Source organism: Budorcas taxicolor, chromosome 4 (assembly GCF_023091745.1).
Source record: "Budorcas taxicolor isolate Tak-1 chromosome 4, Takin1.1, whole genome shotgun sequence".
NCBI classification, from domain to species: Eukaryota; Metazoa; Chordata; class Mammalia; order Artiodactyla; family Bovidae; genus Budorcas; species Budorcas taxicolor.
This window is the reverse complement of record NC_068913.1, coordinates 95,378,546-95,399,714: the sequence shown is the minus strand read 5'-3', so window position 1 is coordinate 95,399,714 and position 21,169 is coordinate 95,378,546. Positions and strand designations below refer to the sequence as shown.

The window sequence follows — 21,169 nt, the reverse complement described above, 5'->3', positions numbered from 1 at the left end:
TACGTGTTAGCTTCCCTTCAGATTGCCCTGCGTCAGCCCTGGCTCCAATGCACTCTCTGCTCCCCAGACAGAAGCCAGAGGGATCGTCTAAAACTTCCACACGATGGACATTGGGACACACATTCTGAAAATTAAGATATTTGCTTTTCCTTGTTTTCTGCAAAACGGGTTCTGCAGTGGTCTGTCTCTGAACGTGTCACGAGGGGAGGCTTTGCGGTAGACCATGGGCGCCAGCGACAATAACTGAACGTTAGAGTCACTGCCCTGCACACTCTGGATTCATCATTCATGAGCTGATCTACTCTATTCCTGACCTCTTCTGAGGTAATGAGTTCCACCACTTACCTACCACGTGATGAATCTCTTTCTCTCACACACATATATGCATATAACTGGAATTTATTTACTGACGGGAATTCATTTATGGCACCCCATTCCAGTACTCTTGCCTGGAAAATCCCATGGACGGAGGAGCCCGGTAGGCTGCAGTTCATGGGGTCGCTAAGAGTCGGACACGACTGTGTGACCTCACTTTCACTTTTCACTTTCATGCACTGGAGAAGGAAATGGCAACCCATTCCAGCCTGGAGAACCCCAGGGATGGGGGAGCCTGGTGGGCTGCCGTCTATGGGGTAGCACAGAGTCGGACACGACTGAAGCGACTTAGTAGCAGCAGCAGCATTTTCAGATCTGATGAATAAGTCTATACATCACAGTTAGCTAAATCTTGAGATATTGTTTGACAACAGCTACTCCAACTCCCCCCGCCTTTTTAGTGGCTCCCTACTAAGGGAAAATAAAGTCCAAATAGCTAATAGATGAGGGACTGTATCAGCCTTTCCCACAAAGACTCTACCTTATGCCTTCATCACAACTGTACCTGTCTCCTCAGTATACCTTAGCCACCACATGTATTTACTCAGGCAGGTCTCTCTGCCTAGAATTACCCCTGCCAACCTACGTCCTGTTCTTTCCCCGTCTTTCAGGGGTTCCTCCAGACAGAACAGCCCACCAGGTTCTCTCCTTCCGGGGATTTTATTGCTTCACCACTCATTTGGCACCAGATCTGTGCTAACCTGTTCCCAAATAGTTACTGTTTTTCTCTATACAAACACTGCTTACTTAGATCTTGGCAGGATGATGTTCTTGAACAGTGAACAACTTGAACACAGTAGACGTTAATACCTGAATATGACAGTTGATCACGTTCTTCATGATTTTCAGAAAATTGATTACATTCCCCTTAGCTTTGGTCTCTGTGGCCCGAAGCCTTTTACTCCGCTTTGGAATGAGTACCATTCTCCCCACAACACTCTTAAGGCAGCAGCCGAATGCTGTATGGCAGTTCAGGTGCATTTGATGTGAAGGTAGAACAGGTGCTTTTATTTCCATTAGCTTCCCAGTCAGAAAGAATCCTGGCTCTGCCACTTTCAGGCTTATGAAGTCCCACTTTCCTCCTACATAAAATGGTAATTACTAATATTCTCAGGGTTTTTGAGAACTAGATGTGCTGATGTGGGTAGAGTCTGGCACAGTGCCTGGCACACAGTAGGTGAACACTAAATGTCAGCTGCTTTCCCAGATGACTTAGAATGAGAGGTCTGATGAAGTCTGGCTGGGGTCACAGATGTTAGACTACAGCTCTCAGGAAGCAGAAAGGAAAGCAGAGACAGTGCAGATCTCCTTTCAGCTGCGATTTGCTCCTGCCAGGAAGCACATCACTCGCCAAAGGCCTTCAAAGATGCAAAGATTAGAGATAAAAGCCATGAAATCAGGGCAGATGGACTGGTGGGCTGCTTCCTTTCTGAATGCAGCGATGGTCAGCACAGGCCCTGGAACCACATGATGACATATATGAAACAGCTGCCGATTCGGTATAGCAGTAAAGACACAACCTAGGCTAAACCACTTATCAATATTAAGACTGTTAACTATATGATCAGGGACAGTATGATATGATATCACCATGCTGATAAACTTCTAAACCCCAAAACTAATAGCACACGCTGGAGCCCAGCAGAGCTCAGAGTTGCAAGCCTAGTCAGGGTCACCCAGAACCACAGACTGCCCTCCCCCACCCCACGCCACGACAAGACAGAGCGGGACAGACAGCCTGAGGAAGAATGGGCCTTTCATTTGCTCTCACAATCTGGGAAACCTTTGGGAATTGTTGTTTGCTGTAACTGAACCTTTCAGTCCAAAGGCCTTTCTAGTTGGTCATAGAAATATCTTTTAGTTTGGGGAAAAACATTGATGGTTGTGAGAGAAAAGTAGCTAAACAAATAAAGTTATCAAGTAAACGTAACAGTTGGTGAAAGAGCAATAATTCTTAAAGGAGGAAAGGAAAAATTCGCAATGTAATGCTTTCTGTGGTTTATGCATAAGAAAGTGAACTGTATGTATTAGGAAAATGCTGGCTTAAATGGGGTGCCTGTGACTGACTGGAAAGGAGAGGAATAAATAAGAAAGTGAAATCATCTATTGTTATTACCTAAGTTACTTCTGCAGTTTTTAAAGAGCCATCAAAAATATCTATAAGTGTCTTTAGGGAGGACAGGAAGGAGCGAAGTCCTTTAAAAAATCTTATCTCCAGGCCTAGAAAGAAGTTACATCAGTGCCTGACATCTAAGGAAAGCCACTACTATGTGAAGAAACACAGGCATGGTGTGTCCTGACATAGAGATGGGAGAACATGACGGAGAACCAGGTGAAGAAGCTAGTAGGCAGCAGCAGGCAGATAAAGAGGCTGAGAAACACAAACAAGGACCACACGGGAAGAGGACAGATGACAAGAAGATGAAGGTCATGAAAAGAGCAATGATGTCAAATGAAAAGGAGAGCCAGGTAACCCTCACAATAGTAAGACAAGGGAGAAATAGAAAAAGCATTTCTCTCTCAGTGGTTCTGTTTCTGCTATATTAGCTGCTTCCGGGACATTTAATCTTCCTTTTCCGTGTTTTTAAAGTCCATGGCTTTTGAGGGCATTTGAGGGATTTATGGATTAAAATATGTATTACTTCTGGCAAGTACTGAATATTCTCATGAAGCCAATAGCAGACTCAGAGGTACCCTGGTGTAATAGGCACTTCTCAGCACCCAAGATTTTCTCTCCTCTGACCAGACAATCTCAACCTGCTCTTGGAAAAACCACTTTCTGGAATAACTTCCATAGCAGTGGCTTTTTCTGGGTAGGGCAGTTTCACTGTGTCCTTAATCTTGATTTTGCAGGCCACAAGACAACTGTCTTGCCTGTATCCCACAAGCCAAATATTAAGAGTGAATTCACTTCTATTTATTAGTGAATGTATTTCAAAACATAATTTGGAGATATAATTTTACCATTCCCTCTTAAAATTACTAGAGTCCCCAGGAACATGAACGAAATCAGGGTTTTGTCCTTTAGTGTTCAGAATCACCGTGGGCTACATCCTGGAGACTGAAATCCCAACGTAAGACTGAACAAGCTGACTCCAATCCATGCTGTTCTGACCAAGAGGGCTTTAAACCAAAAATGGCAGGAGAGAAAAGTGTTTAAAACTTGCAGGACACGTAGGTGCTCAGGAGGATGTCTGATCAGAGATGTACGGAGCAGGGCAGGAGCAATCTAGTAGAGTTCCAGAGATCATTGGAAGGGGATAGGGGAAACACTCCAAATCTCCAAAAGTCTGTGTAGTAGACAAGGTGTGAACAAACCTTGTAAAGAGTTGGTATTTTTAAATATTAAATGCAGCCCATCTGACAGAAACCTCAGGAGAAAGTCACCAAGCTGTTTACCAAGAGTTTGCAATAGTCAGGTGTAGAAATGGACCAATCAGGAGACCAATAGGTCTTCTTACCTAGAGTTAAGAATGGAGATTTATTTTTCTGTTATTACTTTCAAAATTTTTATTATAGAAAATTTCAAATAGGCACAAAAGGAGAGACTAGTGTAAGGACTCCCACCCCCTGTGCCTACCACCCAGCCCTTGCCTCCTCCATCTGAACAGGGACAGACTGAGGCAAAAAATCTGCCGAAGGTGCTCTCCTGATTTTTCAATGCCTCACTTAGCCCAATCTTAGCGCATCATTTGGGGGTTTCCCTGATGGCTCAGATGGTGAAGAATCCACTTGCAATGCAGGAGACCCAGGCTCGATCCCTCAGTCAGAGAGATCCCCTGGAGAAGAGAATGGCTACCTACTTCAATATTCCTGTCTGGAGAATTTCATGAACAAAGGAGCCTAGTGGGCTATAGTCCATGGGGTCGCAGAGTCAGACATGACTGAGCGCCTCAGCAAAATTTGCTTTAGACACAGTCAGACACCTGAAGACAGCAGATTGGAGGTGGAAATAAACAGTTAAGGGGTCAGACGATCACAAAGAAAGAAATCTATCATAAACTTCATTTAAATTGAGTATTATTCCATCTTTCCTATGGACTGTAGTTAGCATAACCAAACTGTTAATGGGGACAAGTTCTTTATAAAAGAATTCCAGCTAATAAAGGCAGAGGAATTTTCTAGTGTTATAGAGAAATCTCTAGTTTGAAAGTTTTAGTGAAATAATGGATCTACACAAAATCATTAATGGTTACTAAAACCACTGGGGCTTCCCTGATAGCTCACCTAGTAAAGAATCCGCCTGCAATGCAGGAGCTAAGCTAAGTCGCTTCAGTCGTGTCCAACTCTGTGAGACCCCATAGATGGCAGCCCATCAGGCTCCCCCCGTCCCTGGGATTCTCCAGGCAAGAACACGAGTGGGTTGCCATTTCCTTCTCCAATGCATGAAAGTGAAAGTGAAGTCGTTCAGTCGTGTCTGACTCTTAGCGACCCCACGGACTGCAGCCTGTCAGGCTCCTCCATCCGTGGGATTTTCCAGGCAAGAGTACTGGAGTGGGCTGCCATTGCCTTCTGACCCCGGTTCAATTTCTGGGTTAGGAAGATCCCCTGAAGAAGAGATAAGCTACCCACTCCAGTGTTTGGGGGCTTCCCTGGTGGCTCAAAACCATTAGGTGACCAGGTGATGAGGACTGTAGAATAAAAGAATGCCACCACCTGTGCAGGCTGCAGTGGCTGGAAGGGTAGCCTCTTAAATCTACCCTCCAGCCACTTCCTTCTTTCCACAAAGATGAAGCCCCTGTGGTCTGTTCAGCATTCATTTGCAGCAGGCAATTTGCCATACAGAGGCCTGACAATGACACAGAACTTTTAGAAAGCACTGGGCAAAAAGGGCCACCAGAAAGGGCAGCAGCAGGAAGTCTGCTTCCCATGCACACCTGTGCCTGGGGTACAGAGATGTCTCTGACATCTACCCGTGGGGTTTACAAATTCCTTTGGGAAACGTGCCAGCATACTGAGTGCTAATGATGCCCATGATATAAAGGTAGATCTTTATAGTCACCTCTTAGTTGAACCAAAGGAAGGATGGGTCATTTCCTCCACAGTGCCCCGCTAAACTCTGATTTCATGCTGTGCTTTTCTTGTCACAGACTTACTTTCTAATCATGTCTTCTTTAAGCTAACATGAAAACTAATTTGTATTTCCTAAGTATGCAGCAGCTGGGCAGGGGGTGGAGGAGATGCTTCAGGCTTTACCCTGGCTTGCTTATAGAAACTGTCTAAGGATTTAAAATGTGTCATGAGTGATCTGCATGACAGATATTGTGTGTATGGCAAGTAAGAGTTGACTATATTTACATTTATAAAACCAACAGGGCCATTTCTGTTTCATAGGGCTGCTATGAGGATAAGTAACATTATATTTAAATGATTTAAGTTCTTGAAAAAAGAGATATTGTCTAAACTTGAGGTAGTATGGGTGGCTCAGACGGTGAGAATCTGCCCACAATACAGGAGACCTGGGTTCAATCCCTGGGTTGGGAAGATGCCCTGGAGAAGGGAATAGCAATCCACTTCAGTACTCTTGCCTGGAGAATTCCATGGGCAGAGGAGCCTGGTGGGCTACAGTCCATGGGGTCACAGAGTCAGACACGACTGAGCGACTAACACACATACACATTGTTATTTCATAAAGGTTTTCTCCCAGGAGTCAAGCCACCATGTAGTAGCTAACAGAGACGGACAAATGGAAGAAACAAGCTTAAAGGTCCGCCCTTACTCCCCAGACTTGCTGAAAATGGAAGATGCCACCAGCTCAGTGCTCAACCCCCAGGAATACTGTCCACGCCCCATGCTGTACACAAAATGAACAATCGATATACACACTCTTGGCCCCCAAGTGTTCACATGCCCTCTTGTCAATGAGAAGCTCTGTTTAATAAGAACTCTTCAGGCAAACAGTGGGGCTGTGAAAGCTGAAGGAAGGGAAGGCCAGGGAGCAGGTCAGCTATAAGTGGACATTCCTAACATTAAAGTCTTTTCTCATAGTTGCAATTCATTTTTACTATCATTATTATTACTGTTTTGCGAGAAGTTGGAGGGGCTGGGGAAAGGACACAAGATTCTTGGAGGAAAAATAATTTTAAGGTGAAAAGACAAAGATTATAGTCAAGAAACACTGCTGGAAGCTGATCCAAAAATAATCAGGCAAGTTTCCTTTTCTCCTTCCAGCAAGGCTGAAATATTGGGGTGACCAAAAAGTTTGTTCAGGTTTTTTCCTTAAGTCCAAGGCTCACTTAAGCAGTCAAGACATTGCAGGAGGTTCAGACCAGTCTCTAAACAGTCCTGCCCATGAGAGCTCTCTGTGAAGGTGGGCAGGGTACCTGTGCTCTGGCAGTAGGGTGGCTGCAGAGCACCTGAAACGTGGCCAGTGTAACTGAGGAGCGGGGCCTTTACTTTTATTTGACTTTAATTAATTTCAACTTATAAAGGGCCAGAGCAAGGCTCTAAAATCTTTCAGTGAGCCAACTCCACACCTTAAGCATGCTTCAACTACATACACACTGCAGAACATGGTAAGAGTTGCTTTTTGTTTAGATGGAAACTCAATCTGAAATTGGACACTCTGCATTCACCTAAAATATATTTTCCTGGCATTTCCCTTATTTATATCATAGCTTTTTTCTTTACTGCCCGACCCCATCAACTTATGTTGACATATCCTACCTCCTGGGTGCCTAGGTGAGAAACTTTGCCAGCCCTGGAGAGCGCCACAGTAGAGCTACATTATGGCACCACAAGCAGCAGGGGGAGGCTGCTTGGGCACAGTCAGAGAACTGCTGGCCGCCTTGGTGAGCCAATCTGATAGCAGGGCTTTGCAGTCTCGCTCAGAGCAGTGTCTCAAACCCCTTCAATGATTCTCAGATCCATTTGCTAGCTTTACAACAGAAAAGATGTTTCTATCAATTTTACTTTCGAAAACCCCATTTAGGCTCTGAAAATCTCTCAATTGGGGCCTTTCTAATAATGAAGATTTGGTATAATTATAATGTCACAGGCAATCGTGCTGACAAAGCAAAACCAGTATGTCCCCTCGCTGGGCCTTTGCTCTCAACTCTGACCAAAGGGAGGAGAAAAGAGGCTTTGTCAGGAGCAGATGCACAGCGGGAGGCCCCGGGAAAGCAGACCTGCTGAATGAGGCAGGTGCCACTTAGACATTCACTTTACTGACTCCAACCACAACCTTCCTTTCACTTGATACCCTGCTCTTGGCAGGAGGATGGGGAAAGAGCATCACACAAAGAGGAGGCATGTTTATCCTGTTCAGATTACTGCTCTGCTAGGCTGCTGCTGCTGCTAGGTTCTGCACATTTGCTCTTTATTAAGCAAATGGTAGAGCTGAGAAGTGAATCCCTGTATTTACACAGGTAATCTGAGAGCCAGAAGGGCCCCAAAACCATAGTGGCTGTGATGTGCAGGCTATCAGAGTTAGTAACAGTGTGCTGACATTCCTTCAAAATCCTAATGCAAGCATAAATAAAAAGAGGAAAGTACCCTTAGCCAAGAACCTTAAAAACTTTACTCGGTAAGAATTTCTCCTGTTATGATAATCTAGTTCTTGTGTGAACAGTGATTAATTCCCCTTTTACATGCTTAATTAAAACCGCTTTTTCATCCACATATTGAATAGTAATGACTCCAATTAAACTTGTCCAATTATGGCTCTAGATTTGGTATGCAAAAAAAAAAAAAAAAAAATCCCTTTACAGAATATTACCTGCAATGACAGGCACCAAGATTCTGTCTTGGTTACAAGGAGCTGGAATCATCTAAGACCAGAATCTGTCTTTCGAATACAAAGACTCAGAAAGATCTGGGGACCTAAAGGGAAGGAGAATGAGATAACGAAACATGTAACTTGGCCTTAAGGACACTGGAGGTGGAGAGGATGCCGTGGTCAGTGCTGTCTGTCTGCCAGATGGCAGGTACCTTCTCGGCAATCTCTGCCCTGAAGCCGTGACCTGAGAGTCCTCTGCCCAGAACGTCCCTAACTTGTCACGTTTCCCCAAGCTGAGAATACCAGATACAGACCAACCTGGCTTCACACGTGTGCTAATTCCCTCTGGGGTCCCAAGGAGGCAACTCTGAAGACATTCAGCTTTCAATACAGAAAACACCCCAAAGCATCTGAAGGACCTGGGCATGGCTCAGATGAGTACTAAGAATCGAGATCAATGTATAGGGGTCACTTCATTGTAAAGGCCCTATCTTTCTCTGAAGGGGCTCGATTAGTAGCAATTTCCTGTGTAAGATGATGAATCCCTGAGGCCACCCCAGTTTATGACGGCGTAGAGGAGATGACACATCCCCTTTGAATATCACAATGATACTTTCTTTTTCTTTGGTTGTGCCATGTGGCTTGTGGGATTTTAGTTCCCTGGTGAGGGATTGAACCCAGGCCCTCGGCAGTGAGAGCACTGAGTGCTAACCACTGGACCAGCGGGGAATTCCCCACAGTGACACTTTCAAGAGGCAGTTCTGCTCCTTTGGAATGTATCCACAGGTCAGCATCTTTGCAGGAGACAAAGGTACTGAAGAACACCAAAACTAAAAACTCCTTGAGTTGTATAGGCAATGTCTGATGAGTGACAGAAAAGACTCGGTACTTCTGGAGAGCCAGGTCTCAGTTTTGTCTGCCCCAGCATGCCTCAGGGATACAACCTTTGTCTGTTAGTGCCAGGGGCTTTCTGAAGCAAGGATTCTAGTGTGAGATTCATTTCCTTCTTCCAGCTCACTGTACCAGATCCTAAGAATGCATCCCAGAGGTGTTATGAGTGAACCCTCTGAAGACTAAATCCCTTCCCATTCAATGTGAGTGTTTAATAACAGTAACAGTAGTAGTAGCAAACAGTTATTGTATGCTCACATTGCCATCAATGTATATCCTGGGGGATGGAGATCGAGGTGTCAAAAAAACTGCTACTTCCCTCTGAGAGCTATTCTGGAAGGCATTTTGGACCTCAGATCATAATGAAGCGGGTGGGGAAGGAGGACAAACCTCTATGCTACGAAAGGGCTGGATGAGTACCCTACATGAGACAGAACTGTAACCCTCTTTGGATTCTAGAATCAAGAGCGCCATCACACATCTCCATGTTCCCATTTCTCAGAAGCAGCCATGTTTCATTGTAAAATCTGGAATTCATCCAATGGTAATGGCTTCTTTCAGACTAACCCAGAAGGCTCTGAATACTTCATCCTTTCGAGGGTCAGGATAAGTCCATTAGCATACCTGCGTTGAAAATGGCTGCAGCTGAGAAGAGGAATTTGCACTTGTGGAGCATCCAAGTGGAAATGGGCAAGTGGCCTTGGTTGTGAATAAAGGGACGAGAAAGTGAGTCTAGGTGTCGCCACTGTTTCCTGTCTCAGATTTTCCTGCTCAGGACTCTGCAATGCACAAAAATAGGCCAGCTCTTCTTGCAACCCTCTGCCCAGCTGTTTACTGGCTGCGGATTAGGAGTCACGTGGCAGGTTTTTTTTTTTTTAGCAAAGCTTTGCTGTCTCTGAGCTGAGAAGGTCACTGGGAAGGAAGGCTTATGATGCATTTCTGTTGCCCTCCCCTGTGCAGGGTGGCACAACCTGCCAGAAGGCCACAGTGCTTTTCCTGCGGTCTTTAGAGCAGCGCTGTCTAACAGAGCTTTCAGCAGTGGTGGGGATGTTGCGTATCTGTGGCCATTAGTAGTCACTAGCTGCATGTGGCTATTTAAATTTGAATGTGAATAAATTAAAATTAAATAAAAAAATTAGTACCTCAGGTCACATATAGCTAACTGAGCACTTTGTGGCTAGTGTGACTGAATAACTGAATTTTTAATTTTATTCAACTTCCATTTAAATTCAAACAGCCACATATAGCTAGTAGCTACCGTACGAGGCACACCTTTATTTTATTTTAAGAAACTTTTGGCTGCACCATGCAGCTTGCGGGATCTTCGTTCCCTGACCAGGGATTGAGTCTGGGCGCTGGCAATGACAGGTCGGGTCCTAACCACTGGATCGCCAGGGAATTCCCAGGATATAACTTTAGATCTTGGGTTTTGATGCCATTTATTTGTTTGCTTCTGTTAAGACTCATCATGACACTGACTTCTAAAGAGAGCAACGCATGGCTATGACCATTCCTCAAAACAAGCCTGAAATACAGTGAGCCACACCAAGTAACAGTTTGGTCAGATACAGTAAAGATGATGGTTTTCATCTGTTTTATACCGTCTTTACTTTCTCGGTTGAGCAGATTGGCAAAATGGAGTGAAGTAGGGGGAAAGAGCCCACAGAGGCAGTACAAAGAGTCCTGCAGATTTGTGTTTGGTTTCACCGTTTAGCAGCTGAGTGACCCTGGGCGAGTCCTAGTGTAGCTGCCTCTACAGAACAAGCTATAAGGTCTGTTCTACCCACCTTCCTGGGTGAAGGGAGGTCAATGCAGAGTACTTACTTAGTCAGCTGTAAGGTGGTGGCAGTGGTAGGGCTAGTAGTAGGAGTGTTGATTAAAAAAAAAAAAAGAAAAGGAAAGAACGTATGAAGAAAAGAAAAAGATGAAGGCCCTAAATAATAATGTTTAATGCACACTGTCAAAAGGCAAATAAGGTCAATAAGGAGTGAAACTGAAATAGTTATTCTCCCGGTATGACATCTACCAACATGTTTCCCAGAATGAAGATGAATCATCTTAGGAGAAACGCCAATGCCTTGGCTTGGTCTGACTGACACCATCCTAACATCTTAGCTTCCCCTCAGGTCTCCCTGTCAGTGGAAAAGAGGGCCATTTACTTTACAGGATGGTGGCCTGAAAATCCACAGCTCCTGCTCTCAGGGGGCTTGCAGCGTGACGCTCTCACCTCACACACACAACCCTGGGGCTCAGGGGCTCACTGCTTCCAGTCTAGGAGGCACTGAACTCCCCACTTTTGCGTTAAAGGTACAGACAGTCTCACAGTGTCAAAGTAACAACAGTTATTTTAAAGCTATTATCGTGCTTTACGGTGACTGAATATGCATTTACAGTAAAACTTTACTTAATACAGTTTACTTATTTAAACTTCAAAATACTGAGGCAAAGAGTGATTTAGTGCACACAAGAATAGCATATCCACATCTTTTGGAGGCTGCAACACTGACATATTTCCTAAGTTAATTAATACTTCCATCTTCACTGACTCTTCTGGGAACAAGTCCATATATTAATGGGTCCAGAAAACGAGGACCATAGGAAAAGGGAGAAGGAGAGATGTATTTTATAGTTTATCAAGATAAGCATGGGCACTTTATCTCTTATTCTTGAAGATGAGCTGGAACAAAAGGACACATTGCAAATAATAATGGATGATGGTGGTGGTGATAATACAAGTGAGAAAAAAAGTCACCCTTTGTGATGGAAGCTGAAATGCTGCTGGAAAAGAACAGCAGCCCTGGACCAAGGAAGGTGATATAACCGGTTGCAGGAGCCATTAAACAACGTCACCTTCAATTTCCTTCGCTCAAGGTTATAGAAAACACTCCCATCTATTTCCATTTTTACAGTATTCAATTCTGGAGCATAAATCCTTCAACTGTGTAAGGTAAGCACTGGGACCTGTCCTATAGACAGGAAAGCTGGGTCTACTGAACAGTACTGTGCGCTCTGAACCACTTAATGTATTTGGGGGGATGCTTGAGAAGAAACTGATGCTGGCAGCTAATAATAATTTCACATTTATGAATGATGTATCTATGTGCCCAGCACTATGCTATGTATTTCACAGGAATCTCTCTGTTTAATGCTCTCGACTACCTCATGAGCATGGAAGTATTATCATCCTAACTAAACAGCTAAGGCTTAAGGAACTTGCCTGAGAGCACAGAGCTCAGCAGTGGTACAGCTTTCAGAGGACCCATCTAGGCCTGAAGGTCCTCCCACCTTCCCTGTCCTTCCTTTTATTCTCCGTGCCACACCAGATACCCTCCGTGACCCTAGCCACACTTTCTATGGTAGAGGTGCTGCATCTCGGTGGGGGGTCGGGAAACGGGAGCGCTCTCTGATCTGCTTACACATCTGATCAAAGCTGCAGATCCCGGATAAATATAAAACTTTTGTGCAGAATTTTTCGTGATCCACAGATCCGAGTTAAGCATGCCCTAAGGTTTGTATAATACACATAAAGCAGGTTTCTACAGAAAGTTACACACACGTTGCCTGCTGCAGGTCCAGCTGGGCTGATCTCTTTATAGTAAGTACAGGATGGACCTTTCAGCCATCCTGTCTCACTTGGAAGGCCTTGCTGGATAGGAATGTGTGTTCTAATCTCTCATGCAAGGACCCCACTCAAAAGTCCTGCTCCCTTATCTGAACTCTATGTTACTGTCCTTCCTCATCCATCTACTCTTTTATCCCCTTTGCTAAAAATGCCAATTAAAAAAAAAAAAAAGTATCCCAGTGATCATGGTGAGATTAAATTCAACTGGGAAAACACATGCATATTTTTAAAAATTTTTTAAAAGGCTAAAGAAAAATAAGGAGGCGAAAAAGTGATGACATGGTCAGTGTGAAAGGAAGTTCAAGGTTTTTTTCTGAAAGAATTTGAAAACTGATTTAGTGTGATCTGGCAGTTGGAATGGATAGAGAATGTACATTTGTTTAGAGGGCAGCAAGACTGAGCGGGGTCCTCTGGTTGCAGGAAATTATGTTGATGAATCTGGGGCAAGAGTCAACAGTAGCAAGGCTGTTGCCAGGCCAGGCCAGAACAAAGAGGGGCAGGTGGTACTGAAGAGAAATGAGAAGGGCTGCTCCTCTGTATGTAATGTAAATGCCTTGTAACAACCAGCTTCAGTGTTCAGAAGACCAGCCCTCCAGCCCACTTCTCTTCATGTAGGGCATGGGGAAGGCAGCTGTGTCGGCCAGGACAGTCTCTGGTGCTGGATAGTAGAGAAGATGTACTTTAAGAACACTTTGGGGAATGAAATCAAGGGCTGGAGGCAGAGCCAAACGGAAGGCTGCAGTGAGCAGGAGGGGAAGCAGTGGGCTAGTCAACTTGCTCCAGGCAGAAATGTACACCCCCCTCAAGCTCTTTCCCACATTCCCCAACCGTACCACCTTGGTCTCTGTTTCCCTAGAGACAGGTGGGGAGACTGAAAGAGCCCGGGCACATACTGAAGGGCAGCAGGAGGGCTTGGGCAGAGGATTCTGAGGAAACAACTCTTCACCTGAGTTTATCTCCTTCTGACCATGATCTATGTCTCCCTAAACAAGCTCCCCTCATTCTAAACAGCACCCACCCGGGAATTCCTTGGTGGTCCAGTGGTTAGGACTCTGAGTGTTCACTGCTGGGCCCAGGTTTGCTCCCTGGTCAGGGAGCTAAGATTCACATTCTTATGTAATGCCATATACCAAAATAAATTCAAGATATTTTATAGTATTTAAAATAAAAATTGAATTCATAGAACTGGCATGTAATTAGATATTGACCTGATTTGGGTAAAAGAGAAACAAGGAAATAAAAGTGAAAGTAACAGAAGTGAAATAAACTGGGAAAAGCTTGCAACACACACACAATAAAAGGATTATATCTTTCTCCTACTGATTTGGAGAAACTCCTTATATATTAAAGACCTCAGTAGAGAAATGGGTGAAGAACACAAACAAATACTAAACTATATATGTGTAGATAAAAACATGGAGAAAAAAGTAAAAATATCTTTCACTAATATTAAAAAATACAAATTAAATAAAATTCAACTTATTGCCTAACAAATAGGTATACACATACAAAGTAAATTATGCCAATATCTAATGTTGGTGAGGAGTAACTAAGCAGGTTCTAAACAGCTCTGTTAGAAGTATTAGGAAGGATAAGCTATGCAGAGAGCAAAGATTCATAGGTGTGGGCAAGATTTTGTACCAAGATGAACACTGTTATTTATGTTGTAAAAAATTACCAATAACCTAAATTATCAACAATAGGGGACTGATTATTATGATGGATAATATGATGATATATTAGCAAGTATTAAAGTGATCTTTTCAAAAAACATTTAGCCAGATGAAAGTGATTAAGATATTTCAAATGAAGTTATAAAATAGTACAACATGATCCTAATTAGATTTAAAAATTTATGAATGGGGTGGGGGAGGCTATATTTTAAAAACTCAACAAAAACAAAAACAAACCCTCAAGAAACATTCTGTGTAGGGGGATCATAGATGAGCTTTATAATCAGGATCAAAACAACCATCCCCCTCCAAGAAAATGCTACGGCTCCCCTTTTTTCCTGTGATATTATTAGAAAAGTGCCAACTATTTTAGAAAACACTGATCCTTTCTAAGCAACTCTGATAAGAAGCTTGACGGACAATAGCTGAAGCAGATGATTCCCATTACCTTTATTGATTAACCATGAACTTTAGTTATTTGTTTTGCTTTTTTCCCCATCTAGATTTTTGTCATTTTGTTGTTGTTGTTGTTGAAACAGGGAGGAAGATAAAAGATCTGAAGTGGTCCTGAAGTCCATTATTAGCAAAGGGGGTTCTAGGGTACAGAGGATGGTAGAAGAGAAAGGAAACCAATGGGCAATTTAAAATTGTACAACCTCTTAAGGTGTGCTGTGGGGGTAAAGCAAGGGATAACTGTGTTAAAAAGAAAAGAAAAAGGTAAGGAAAGAACTCAGCCAGAGCCCTTTCCCAGCCTTATACATTTTGAAGAGAAAGGGACCTGTGAAAACCTTTTAATTGAACCAAATCATGAAACACCATCATGAAAGACAAAGGGCTCATTTATAACTATTTAAAATGAGAGAACACAAATGAAATAGAGTGATGTTAGTGCTTGAGTGGTCCCTTTAGTGTCGGGGTGGGACAGGGTCCAGGAAAAAGGAGAAGGCTTCAGGTACAAGGTCTTTGTCAGGTCTGCCTTGATGCCACTGACTGCCCAGACCGTCTCGCGCTGGGTACTGTGCTCTAGCAAGCTTCATACACAGTGGTCCTCCATCCCTGGTAGTTCCATCCTAGAAGTGCTGAAATTCTTGCTTCGGGCCTGAACAGGCCAATATCCACACTGTTCTTTTAAGCATCATCTGCTAGTAGGATTTTTATTTAAGTCATACTCTGGAATCTGGGATGTATTTTTTTTTCTCCCCAGTTGTGTCTGTTATCAAACAGCTACTTGTTCTGCTATCTGGTTCTTCCTGCTAACAAACAATTCTTGATAATGCATTTGGTCTACTGCCAGATACCATAAGCTTGACATCACAGAAGTGACAAACAATGCCAACATGACACAATCTGGAATAATGATGAGAAAAGAACTCTTGAAAGTCCAGACAGACAAATTAGTTGGTTAAATGAGAATAATTTGGTTGCAAGTCCCAGAGTAAATCCTACAGCACACTGGGTAAAAATGTCAGAAGACAGAAGAAGGTGCATCAGAATTACTTGGGTCATACCCAATATTTGATTCATCTTCTGAACTGCTGAGGCATAGACGGCCTAATCTTAGTAGGACGTGGCACAACTCGATGGTCGGTTTGATGGCTGAGTAGACCTATCTACTTGGCGGGAGACCCAGAGAGGTCTTACACTTACCTATTAACTCTCTATCTGAAAAGGTGAGCCTAGGGAGGCGGCAGAACTACAAAGCAGTCTCTGTTTGCTCAGACAGGTCAAGACCATTTGAAGGGATAACAAAGTCTTCCATCAAATCCACACTGGGAAGTATTTTTAGCAGTTTCATAGTGAACAGGGGTAGTTCCCAGGCGGCACTAGTGGTAAAGAGCCCGCCTGCCAATGCAGGAGATGTAAGAGATGTGGGTTTGATCCCTGGGTTAGGAAGATCCCCTAGAGGAAATGGCAACCCACTCCAGTATTCTTGCCTGCAGAATTCCATGGACAGAGGAGCCTGGTGGGATATAGTCCATAGCGTCACAAAGAGCTGGACATGACTTAGCATGCATGCACGTATAGTGAGTAACAGCAACTGCAATTCAGAATGTGACATAATCAGATATCCCATCCTTCTCCATTTAAGGTAGATGAGGACTCAGATGTGGGACAGAAAAAGATAAAAAAATAAGAGTAGGATTCTAGCTAAAGAGGGAGGATTTCCTTAATCCCAACTATAGTTCATTTCATCCTGAATATACATGGCTGTAAGATGCCACTCATGCCACTAAGGAAATGTCTGCCTAAATAAAAGTATGTTATTATCTATCCTCTTTCTAGGACTTTAAACCACAGGTCTCCAAAACCATACAGTAGTTAATTTGTCCTACTTAAACATTATATGTACATTTTAAAAGCTCAATAAACAGTTGCACAGAGTCGCACAGAGCAGGGCTGGTCCTCCTGTTGACCAGACTTCTGAGGCACTTTCCCAGGCAGCCCAGTTTTGATAACTGACTCCCAGAGCCTGCTGAAATGGACTCAGAGAGCTGCCCTGGAGCTGGAAATCCCTGTCAACGTATTTCTATGAACTTTATCTCTTTTGTTTATTCAGGATAGCACCAACATCCAGAAAATCAAAGAGCTGGGAAAGAAGGGCAGAGTAGTGGCATGTTATTGGCTCAATCCAGAGGTCTTTGGTGAGGCCGCACTGAACAGGAAGCAGAACCCATAGCATCAACCAGAAAAGCGCCTTTATCACAGCCTGCTGGCTGACCTTGATATCAGATGGTGCTACCTTTCTCAAGATGGTCAGAACATTCTTTGTTACCACAATGCACTCACCCACAGGCGAGTCTCTGCTCCACTAAAGGACACTCCTCTACACCATGGGAGAAAAAGGATAAAATGCACCTCACAGAAAAATTTTAAATCCTTCTCAGCAAGTCCTGTCACAGCAAACAGTTACTTCTCAAATAAGCCATTCAGTTAGGAAGCCACTATTTTGACTCCTTCCTCCCCTACAGGAAACCCAAAGTCTCCTACTAGGCAAAGAAATCAGAGGCTCCTAGAATTTTTCTAGGTATCAACTGCCTACCAATATAAACTCAAAGTTCAACTTCATTCTGAAGGGCTTGTTGTCAGTCATGTCATGAAGGTTTCAGTGGAAACAGGGAAGAAGTTCGATAAAATATTCATGCTGTCTTACCATTAGCATCTTGGACTCCAGTAAGTGCTCCGACAGCTGCTGCGGTTTCCCCAGACAGGACGATCTGTCCCCCCCCTTGCAAGGTGGCCTCGGCCAGGGTGGCGACAGCATGGGCGGCAGCTTCGCTGTGGGTACAGGAACAGGAGGGGGATGTGTGAGGCGAAGGAAGGAACAGTGCTGCAGCAAGACAAACCAACTTTCAACCCTTCCTAGGATGGTTCCCTGATCCATGTTTGAGAGCCTCCCAACAAACAAGGGATTCCAGTGTTACTGAGAGAACCAGAGCAATTTTTAAATGATAATAGTAAATAGCTAGAGAAATGCCAAGTCTTTCATACTTATACAGCTAGAGTGAGGCCTTTCTTTAAACCTAGGAAATGGGTGTTTGAGGACAGAAGGCACTCCTTCCCAGTCTCTTTGTTATCAGCATCAACTGAGTGCTTGCAAGTCATAGTGGGAGCTCTGATACAAAGTCACAATGCAAAAGCCATTTTGGTTGTCGATCACAAGGTTTTCTTTTTCTCTTTTCTCTTATACAAGGAGGACCATCTGAAACTGCCCTTTTATGGCCAAGCATGGATGATAATATGAGGAGTCAGAAACCTGGGTTTTTTATTCAATTAATATTAAATAACAACTGTTCACTACTCTATAATAACATATATGAGAAAAGAATCTAAAAAAGAATAGGTATATGTATAACTAAATCATTTTGCTGTACACCTGAAATTAATACATTACAAATCAATTATACTCCAATATAAAACAAAAAAATTAAAATATACATAAAAATATATTAAATAATAACAACTTGATTTACATCCATGATTCCAAATACAGAGTAATGGTTGACTGGTATCTTGCAAAGTTCACCCCTTCCTTTTGCCTCATGTATATGTAGGCAACACTAAATTAACACTTAAAAGTTTAAATTATCATTATAAGCCCAAACTCGACTCAAAACTTAATAAATAAATCTTCCTTCACTACAAAGCAAGCACTTTGTAGAACAGAAAGATATTAGCCATCTCTTTACACACTATTCTAACAGTTTGTATCCCATTTTTCTTTTCTTTACTGTATACATAAATATTCATTTTTACTGATTCTGTGATGATACAAACTATAAAATGTATTATTACTGTTTTATGTGCCAATAAGAAAGAAAAGTTCCTGTGAATTCCCTGGTGGTTCCCCTGGTCAGAGAACTAAGATCCCCAAGCCACGTGGTGTGGCCAAAAAAAAAGTTCCTGATAATTGTAATCATAAGATTTTAGTTTACCATCCAAACTTCAGAGATGTTAAAATATCAGGTGCTGAGGGAGAGCAAGCAATGAAATACTAGATAAATTCAGCACCTCTCCTGGGAAAGTATCAGGTACCGCTTTGCAAAGGTACTGAGGGAATATCAAAAGTGGGCCTGGAGGAGAGAAGGTGACGTCACTTATCAGAGGTGGACGAAGTTCTGGGTCACACACTGCCTAAGCTAGTGGATTCAGCTTCACTCTATAGGTGCAGACTTTGCTGTAACTATGGCAGTCATCTTGAGGGCAAAGGGCTGTGGACTGCCGACATGCAAACATGTCATGACTGCAGGCAAAGCAACATGTACCAAACCTAACAGTGCCACGTCCACCTAAGAAACTCAACAAACAAGTAAAGCAACTGACATAACCATTCTTCCGGGGAAGGCTTCTTTAACACTATAAGGATTTTAGGAAGAAGTTCTAGAAGTCCAATGGACAAAAAAGTTTCATTGAATAGAAAACTCTCCCCTCTTGCTAACTTGCTTTGCTTTTCAAATTATGTGTGTTTAAAAAGTTATTTTTCTCTGATAACAAAATGCATGTAGAAACTTGTAAAAATTTCATTAAGTATAAAAGAAAATTTTAAAACATCAAGTTACTTTCCTAATAATCTTAAACACTTTAACCAGATAGTCAAGATCATACTGTATTACAGTTTTATCGCCTGCTTTTCTAACTTTGTATTTCCTCATGTAAATATTCTTTGACATTTGTTCACAATAATAAGAGCAAAATTGCTGATTCCCCCCACTTTCCTAGTTGCTCAGCTGTGGATGTTTTTAATTTCCAGCCTTCTTTGTCTGACTTAGTCCAAGATATTATACATTTCAAATTTTTACTTTCTTTATAAAAAAATCTGGGGATGGAATTGAGGTTGAGCAAAAATGTTGGACAGAATCAGAGCTTCCATACAGCCCCTTTAAAAGTCAAGATCAATCCCTATGCTAAAATGTATTTCAGATCTGATATCAATAGCCAGTCATTCCACAGTACCTGTAACATGAATTCAGAGGCAAAGTGGACCCTTGACCTGGAATTACTACTAAGGCTACTCTTTACATTTTACAAGGTAGATTTTAATTTTAGGGTGCATCATAACTATTTATTAGAGATGGTAAAACAAATGATTATTTAGTGCCTAAGACTCATAACTTTGCATATTTTTCTAAGAAACTCGTGTCAGATAATACTACCAGACAATTCAACAGTGTTCAGCTATCACTTATTAATGATAAAAATATTTAACATTCTGACCTGAGACTTCATGGAAAGCCAGAAAGTAGTCTTTGGAAAAGGCTTCAACTGTGTGGTACTCTGAAGAAGAAAGCTGGTTTTTGAGAATTGTTTATATGGAAATAGGAGCTGTGTTTACAGGTCACCTCAGCAACTGCTCGTTCCCCACAGTTTTTTTTTTAATCACAATCTACAATAATCTTATTTCTATGACCATCAAAGGTGCTGTCCTGCCACTCTTGGGTGCACGCTTCCAGTATGGGGTTTCACAGGCTCCAAGGGGGAGAACAGCTACCCAAGCCCTGACCTGGAAGAGGCCCTGTATCCAGTCACATCCATTTTATGATGTCTGAAAATCTAAATATTTGAAGTCATTTTCTTTGATACCTTTCTAAAGTATGTTATGTGAGGAGAAAAGCTGTGAACCAGTAATGACTAAGGCAAGCTGGGGAGCCAGGGATGAGCGGTCTGATGGGGATGACAGGTCTACATGTTGGTGAGGTTACTTACTGCATGCCCCGTCAGGAGTCAGGGGCAAAGCAGTGACGGATGAATCTTTCACCTGGAGCATGAAGACAATGGTGCCGCCAGTGGTCAGCAGACAATTATTTCCAAATCTACTCTAACCACTTACACTAGACTTCATGGGAAATGATCAAATGATATGCTGCTAGAAAAAGATTACCTTTACTTAAAAGGTGAATCAGGATCAAAATGTCACTAAGCCACCACTTCACAATTTTTTAACAAGTCATTTCCAAACCAGAATTACAATGAGAAATTTCCATCTCCCCCATCTTCCTTTTTTCCATCAACTTTTTATCTGCAAGTGTCTAACTTTCATCTATAGGAAAAAGAGGCAGCTGCACATTCTCTGCCCTCCATTTCCAGATAGGATTTCTGAACTAGGTTGTCCATGCCACGTTAGTGGACAAATAAACACAAATCCATATATTAAAGCCATGCTTTGTTTTAATAACATCTCTAAGCCAATGTTTTCCTTTAAAAAGAACGCAAAGAGCAAATTGTTCTTTAAAAATAGGATTCACTTCCTTTTTTAAAGCCAAGCCTCTTCACTGAAAAGAACAGCAATTCTAACTTTCTGGGGCATTTCTCTCCCCACAGCACTGAGTCACAGCACCATACACAGTAGAGACGCAGTAAAAACCATCTCCCTGTCAACCACACAGCACACATTTA

The 21,169-nt window shown here is 42.6% G+C and overlaps 1 protein-coding gene across 2 annotated transcripts in view; it reads right to left on the bottom strand.

Annotated features, from left to right (window-relative positions):
- NRF1 (nuclear respiratory factor 1) overlaps positions 1-21,169 on the bottom strand; it is an 87,483-nt gene that overhangs the window by 7,497 nt on the left and 58,817 nt on the right. For both annotated transcript variants that reach the window (XM_052638573.1, XM_052638574.1), the window contains one exon: positions 17,430-17,554. In XM_052638573.1, coding sequence (XP_052494533.1) covers positions 17,430-17,554 — 125 coding nt within the window. The remainder of the gene's footprint in view (positions 1-17,429; positions 17,555-21,169) is intronic.